Genomic DNA, 7,284 nt, shown 5'->3' with positions numbered 1-7,284 from the left:
AAAACAACAAACACAAGATAAAGCCAAGAAAATTAATTCATTATTTTTTTACCTTCTTTCAAATTTTGCTTATTTTAAGTTTTAAGGTAGTCTAGTCTAATCACAAGGCTTAAAATGTTTTTTTTTTTAAATGATAAATATATATATATATATATATTTTTTTTAAAAAAAAATTCACTAAATATCAAAATAAAAAAAGCAAAAAATTGCTACAAAAATTTGTCAAACCCTCACTCAGTGGAACTGATGAATGCCTTTTTATTTGTCAAACTTAAATTCCAAATAAATTAAAATATAGTTGAAACAAAATACTAGTCTAATTACTAAAATACCAAAAGGTAACACGGGAAATTATTCAATACTCCCGGAGCACCACGTGTCCATACTCCAAATCAATCATCAATTAATTAGTCTCATGTTGTCTCCTCATCTCCAACATAAATCGTGGGCCCTTGTGTCTCTCCACCAATCAAAACCTTATGGAGTACGTGTCCATACTCCGAGAATACTGAATAATCACCCAGATAACACACCCATAGAGCAATTTATACCTGAAATCATGAAGTTGTATTTATAAGTGCCTGCTGACATTGGTAATTTAAAGAATTAAGAATGTTGTACACTTGCCTATATAACATCTGTAAAACTCACAATATGCTACACTGGAAATATTAATTCAACACCAGCAAAAAAAAGACATGCAAGGAAGTGGCTGTTGTGTTTTGACCGACCAGTAAAAGGTGATCTTAATCAGGCTGAGCTGACATTTCCATGTTCTTTTAGTTCGCAACTGACATCCTTTGATCTTGAAAAGGCATCTGAAGGGATGTTAATGCCTGCAAAGCCAACCATAACAGCTGCGGCTCCAATGTAGTCCATGGGATTGGGTGCATTCCCAGTCAGTGAATCAACCACAGCTGCCAAAGGCACCTGAATGGTAAGTCCTGCTGTTGCTACCGTGGTGGTCGTCAGAAGAACGGCCTTGGCCCATAAGTAATCGCTTAGCACATTATCCAACAAGCCTAAACACGATGACATAAAAATATTAGACATTGAAATTGCATGTTCCCCACAATTCCATATATCATCTAGACACATAATACAAGGAGAAGGAAATCCAGAACAAAAACATACCCCGATTTGTAAAGCAAAAGGAAAATGGTACAGAAATACAAGGAGAAGGAAATCCAGAACAAAGACATACCCCGATATGTAAAGCACAAGGAAAACGGTCTAGAAATAGAACAAAAAACCTATCCATGATGTAATAGTGGTATTTTTGAAATTATGAGCTATAATGGCATGCATTTCAGTTTGAAATTGCATGAAAAATTTGTACAAAGATACTATTTGTAAAGCATTACTCATAGAAAAAATGCACCCGCTACTAGCAAAGGGACTTGGGTGGTTATTGACTCATGGGAACGGAAATGAACGAAATTAGCTTAGAAAAACTCAGGCGAGGTTCGGCAATTGCTTTTTTAGAAATTAAAAAGCTTATGCATTTGGTAATTGCTAAAAATTGCCTTTTTTGTAAGTGGCAAAATTAAGTGAATCCTTTGTGTTTTTAGCTAAAAACAAACAGGCTTTAGCCAAAAAGTAACTTTTTTAGAGTTTGCCAAACAAGGTCAGCCATTAACAACCATACCTACTAGCTTAGAAGCTAGTCTATTCTTCAATCATTCCCTAACAGGCAACTGCTCTGTCATATATGACTTCTATAATGTTTCATTCTTTCCTAGCCCTATTGTATTGTTGGTCTAGTGAGCCTATTATGTGCTTCTTTGAAACATTGAAAACCTCCATAAACCACCAACACCAACACCAACACCAAATTCTTACCATATTCAAGGGAAATAAACGTAAACACAAGAGTACCAGCATGCAATGCTTAAACAATCTCATCCATAACAATATTATGAAACTTGGTCATTACACAAGAAGAAAAATTATACTACTAGACAGATAATCACCATCACCAAACCCTATACAATGCATCCTAGGTGATTCAAGATTCACAAGAAAAATAAATTGATGCATTTCATTCATCAGAATTATGTTAGGAGTTCTAATTTATATTGTTATTTGTTTTTTTTGTTTGTTTCAGATGCTTTATAGGATTTGAGGAATAAAATATTGCGCTTACACTTGCATTATTACTAAGCCAGGTAAGGTCAATTTATTATGTCACTGCTTGTTATTAGGGTTTTATAAGGCTTAGGCCTCGTTTGGGAACAGACTATTTTAGTAACTTTTTGGCTTTTTACGAAAAGATGTGCAGAAAGTAGAGAGGTGGTGTGACTAGTTTTAGTTGGCTTTTTGGCTAAAATAGCCACTCCCCAAACGAGGCCTTAGTGTCATGTGGGATGAAATTAACTGAGTTCATTTCAAAGACTTTGGCTTATGCCTTTTAATTGTTCTGGAAATTCCAATAATGGGTCTTCTGAGCTATACGTACATATTTAATTTCAACACTCAAAAACCGATGCAACAAAGCCATATATCCAGGCAACCACTTTAATGATCAACAAGTTTGTGCCCGGCACCCAAGCAAAGCTTAATCATGCTCAGCCATCACTGCTTGCCCAGAACCTGACCTTATTTGTTTTTTTTGTTTGTTTCAGATGCTTTATAGGATTTGAGGAATAAAATATTGCGCTTACACTTGCATTATTACTAAGCCAGGTAAGGTCAATTTATTATGTCACTGCTTGTTATTAGGGTTTTATAAGGCTTAGGCCTCGTTTGGGAACAGACTATTTTAGTAACTTTTTGGCTTTTTACGAAAAGATGTGCAGAAAGTAGAGAGGTGGTGTGACTAGTTTTAGTTGGCTTTTTGGCTAAAATAGCCACTCCCCAAACGAGGCCTTAGTGTCATGTGGGATGAAATTAACTGAGTTCATTTCAAAGACTTTGGCTTATGCCTTTTAATTGTTCTGGAAATTCCAATAATGGGTCTTCTGAGCTATACGTACATATTTAATTTCAACACTCAAAAACCGATGCAACAAAGCCATATATCCAGGCAACCACTTTAATGATCAACAAGTTTGTGCCCGGCACCCAAGCAAAGCTTAATCATGCTCAGCCATCACTGCTTGCCCAGAACCTGATCCTTATAACAAAAGGTTACAATGGAATGCAAATCATACAGTTAAGCATACCCAGAAAAAGTTGAGTTCAGGGGTTTCTAACAGGAGCACCAAGAACGCTTTGTGCTCCTTCCTTTTATCATACTCTATTTCTGTATCAATTCACTCAGCCCCGTAAGATTATCTTCTTTATCATTTTTCCTTATTTTTTTGGGTGTCGGGTTGTGGGGGGTGGGGCATCTCTTCAAGTTTCACTATATGAAGGCAATCATCTTGTCTTTCCCAAAATATCCAAAGATATTGTGACATCTTCTCACAACCAAAATATCAAAATTCCCAATTCAAAATAAGCAATATTCCTGCTGAAAATTAAAAAAAAAAAGAAACCCCCCCCCCCCCCCCCCCCCCCTAAAAAAAAAAAGGCTGGTGCCTCACAAAATAACCAATAAGAAGTCTAAGGTCATGTTAAATCTTAGCATATTCCTAACAAATTCAAGAACAAACTCTTAATGCAGGTTCTCCATTGCCAGCCCTGACATAATGGCAAATAACAAACTCTTCTGGATAAAAACTTAGTATATCCACAAGAAAATCAATAAAATCTTCTGGGACCGATTATCACACAAGGATAGGATATTTATCCATATGAGCTTTATCACACAAGTACAGGATTTGAAGCAATTGTACTGAACCAATGATCTGGTTTATTCAAAATTATGCATATGAGCTTAATATACGATCTTTACCCAAGAATGGGTATAAGGAATTATAAAGATGCATCTTCAGTAGAGAACCTTGCTAGAATTGGTTTGCAATCTAGAAACTTATAATTTACTTGGAAAAGTGGTTCATTCATAGAGGCCTTTAAGTCATAAAATCACAGACTAATACCAACAACTATAACCAAGTAAAAGAAACATTTCAGGTACCTTGCATATCCAGGATGAGCACATTCAACCATGTACCAAAATTATCCCAGGCAAGGCCCATCCAACAAGACATAAAAAAAAGGTTGCAACAAAACCAAAGAAACATAAAATAAAATAAATGGTCACATAAACATGCAAAAATAGCTTATGTGGACATGGTTACATGTGTAACTATGCATATGCATTGCTTAAACAAGGACACTAAAATGAGTTATGTCAAGTGACTCGATGGATTCAAGACAAGGGGCTGTCATAATTTTAGTGCCACGGTGTATGAAAAATGTGTCAGGATTGTCCGACAACGAAAAAGATAACCAAAATGGGCATGTTGAAGTTACATAAATGACATACTTACCTCAATAGAACAATAAACAAATAGTTACATGAAGAAAAATAACTTCTACAAGCCACAAAATTATAACGACATCAGATGCAATGTTTTAAAAAGGAAATATCATATCTGAAACAAATTTAAAAAATCAAAAATATTTACTGATGCACATACCTTTACCAACAATTAGACCAATTTGCTTCCATGTCAGCATACTAAAACTTTCCAGCTTGGTAAAATTAAGTATGAGGACAACGGGTAGGAATATCAATAGGTTGAATAAACCTAAGAACCCAAGAAACTGTGCCATACTGACTTGGCCACTTTTCCCCTCCTCATCATCTGGTAGCTTTTTACGAATAAGGGTTATATACGCAGCATACAAGGCTGCTGACACAAGAGCAAGAATGTCTCCAAGCACAGGATTTGAAGCAATTGCACTTAACCCGGTTTCAGAGTCACCCAAGCTGACAATTATGGTTCCTCCCATGCAAAGAAGAACACTAATCAGCTTGACCCAAGTGAACTTCTCGCCCAAAAATGCAAGAGCGACCACAAAGGTGAAAAGGCTGGAAGCACTGCTTAAGATGGTATTTGACTGTACACAAGAATAATGAGAATAAATTAGGGCTTATTTGGTTATGTTTGTGAAAATCATAATAATATACTTGTTTGGTGAATTGAAAATTCTTCTAAAAGAAACCCACTTTCTAGGAAACATTAAAAAGTTACTTTCAACTTTTCAAAATCTGTTTCGCACAAAAATGAAACCGATATGAATTTCAAACTTCTAATTGTTTTTGTTTCCTCAAACACAAAATACAGAAACAACAAAGAAAATCAAGAAAACTAAAACACAGCCAAACAATTTACTTCTAACTTTTCAAATACCGTTTTTGCATAAAAATGAAAACAATATGAATTTCAAACTCGTCATCGGTTTTGTTTCCTCAAACACTTACAGAAAACAAAGAAAACTAAAACACAACCAAAACTGTAGCAAGAATCAAATTGCCTTACCGTAACTGTAGTATATTTCAGGGAGAAATTGAAGGTGAGTTGTGCTAGAAACCAAAATGGGCATATCAGCAAGCTGACCTTTGCCACTCTGCTGCGTGTCCAACGCCCTTTTGAATCCAAATCCTTATTACCATCTTCGCCAAAAGTAGGTTTGCAAGCATGACTCTCTGGTTCCATAACAATACCTTGTTCATGGTATTTCAATTCTTGTTGTTCCAAAACCACACCAGATTGAACTTGAACACCTGTATCACTCTGGTGAAGAAGCACTACCACTTCTGATTCTCCCAATTCTTGCAAACTACAATCTTTTCTATTTCTCCAAAAGAATATACTTCCATATCTATCCTCCAAAAAGCGACCAATTTCAACTATGGGAATGTAAACCACAAACAATGAATTGCAAATGTAGGTTATCAGAAACGGAGAAACACCTGCATCTACAACTGATTGTACAACAAAACTAGCAGCAATCCATATGACTGCAACAGCAATAATATACATCAACCCTAAAACCCATCTCCAAACTTGACTGTTCATGCCTTTCCAACACGATTTTGAATCAAATTCAAAGTACCCAGAACGGATAATTAATTGGGCGATAAAAAAAACGATTCAAAGCTTGTAATGGCAAACCCAGATAGTTTGCCACAAGATTTAAGAATCAAGAAGCGAATTGAGACCCTAAAAAAAATGGTAACCTAACGGTTCCAGAATCAAAACCATTGATTTGAATATAACAAGCACATCTGATCTGAAACGAAGTTGAAAGAAAAGAGAGTAATCAAGGTATTCGATTACCCGCTTGAATCTGCAATTTTTAGAGAGAAACTGGGAGTTGGATTCGGAAACCCAGATCTTACTTGGGAGGTTTTTTGATATTCGTGAATACGAGAAGCTATTGGGTGGTCCAGGTGCAAGACCAGCTGGTGCTTTACCAGAATTTGATTGGTGGATAGTCTGATAAGTCGATAGCAATGCCCTAAAACTGGAGAAGTTATTGATGAGTTCAGAACGAGTTTAATTTATTTTGAGAAGTATATTTAAAAGTTAAAATTTTAATTTTTTTTGAAAAAAATAAAATAATAATGTGACTTAAAATAATAGAGTAATGATTCATAATTTTAAATTTGAAACTCTCACGATAGTACAAATGATGTGGTATAGAGCAAAAAATAAAAAATAAAAGACATATATATTAAATCATTTATAAGTGGGGTCTGCTGTCACATAAGAGTTTTACTTTTAGTGCTCTTAAACATTTTTGAAAAGAATAAAACTATATATATTAATTAGTGTATTAACAATTGATGTGTCATAATTTTAAAGACTTTAGATCTTATTGTTTGTAGGGTCATTTACACAAAGTCTTAATTTATGAACTTATATTTCATTAAGTTCTAATTAAGATTTTTGAACCTTCAAATCTCATTAAAATTTTAATAGTCGGAATTGTTTTTCAAATAATAATTGTTCATCATTTATTATTATCTATAAAGGAACATGATGATTTGACATATATTTTGATTTTTAAAATTTTAAAATATCAACTTTTAATTGGAAAAACTAAAACAAAATTATGTGGAAAAAAAAAATTGTACAAAATTAAAATTTTTGTGTCTATAAAGTAGGGATGGGTAGTGGATGGTTCGACCCGTCAAATCAACCCGACCCGGCTCGACCCTGATGTGCTTTGAGTGGATGCATGACACGTGGCAGATGGATGCGGGCCTAAAATTTCCAGTTTTAAGGGTTTGGGTCGGGTAGCGGATTATTTGCCAATTTTATTCTTGTACTTGACCCGCCTGCGCCCCATATTTTCCCACTTTTCCCCTTTGTCTTGCCCCCATTTTTCATTTCACGTTTTTGTTACCCTAGGTTTTTCATTCGACTCTCTCTCAACTCTTTGCCT

At 35.0% G+C, this 7,284-nt stretch overlaps 1 protein-coding gene across 4 annotated transcripts; it reads right to left on the bottom strand.

Moving 5' to 3' along the window:
- Positions 1-218: 218 nt before the first annotated feature.
- LOC114317737 (EamA-like transporter family) lies at positions 219-6,527 on the bottom strand. Of its 4 annotated transcripts, none has more exons than XR_014350581.1 (4): positions 5,373-6,527; positions 4,527-4,950; positions 628-1,022; positions 219-551 (listed from the first exon to the last, which is right to left on the bottom strand). XR_014350581.1 is itself a non-coding variant. In XM_028264491.2 (4 exons), exons 1-3 carry the CDS (start codon positions 5,910-5,912, stop codon positions 751-753), a joined length of 1,236 nt encoding a protein of 411 aa, XP_028120292.2. In that variant the 5' UTR covers positions 5,913-6,527; the 3' UTR covers positions 219-551; positions 732-750. The 4 variants fall into 4 exon arrangements, 2 of the variants coding, with proteins under 2 accessions (XP_028120292.2, XP_028120291.2); XM_028264491.2 differs by having other exon boundaries at positions 732-1,022; XM_028264490.2 differs by having other exon boundaries at positions 545-1,022.
- Between the last annotated feature and the right edge of the window lie 757 nt (positions 6,528-7,284).

Source organism: Camellia sinensis, chromosome 14, assembly GCF_055761805.1.
Source record: "Camellia sinensis isolate YWXY chromosome 14, ASM5576180v1, whole genome shotgun sequence".
In the NCBI taxonomy this organism is placed as follows: domain Eukaryota; kingdom Viridiplantae; phylum Streptophyta; class Magnoliopsida; order Ericales; family Theaceae; genus Camellia; species Camellia sinensis.
This window is presented reverse-complemented; position numbering and strand designations above follow the sequence as displayed.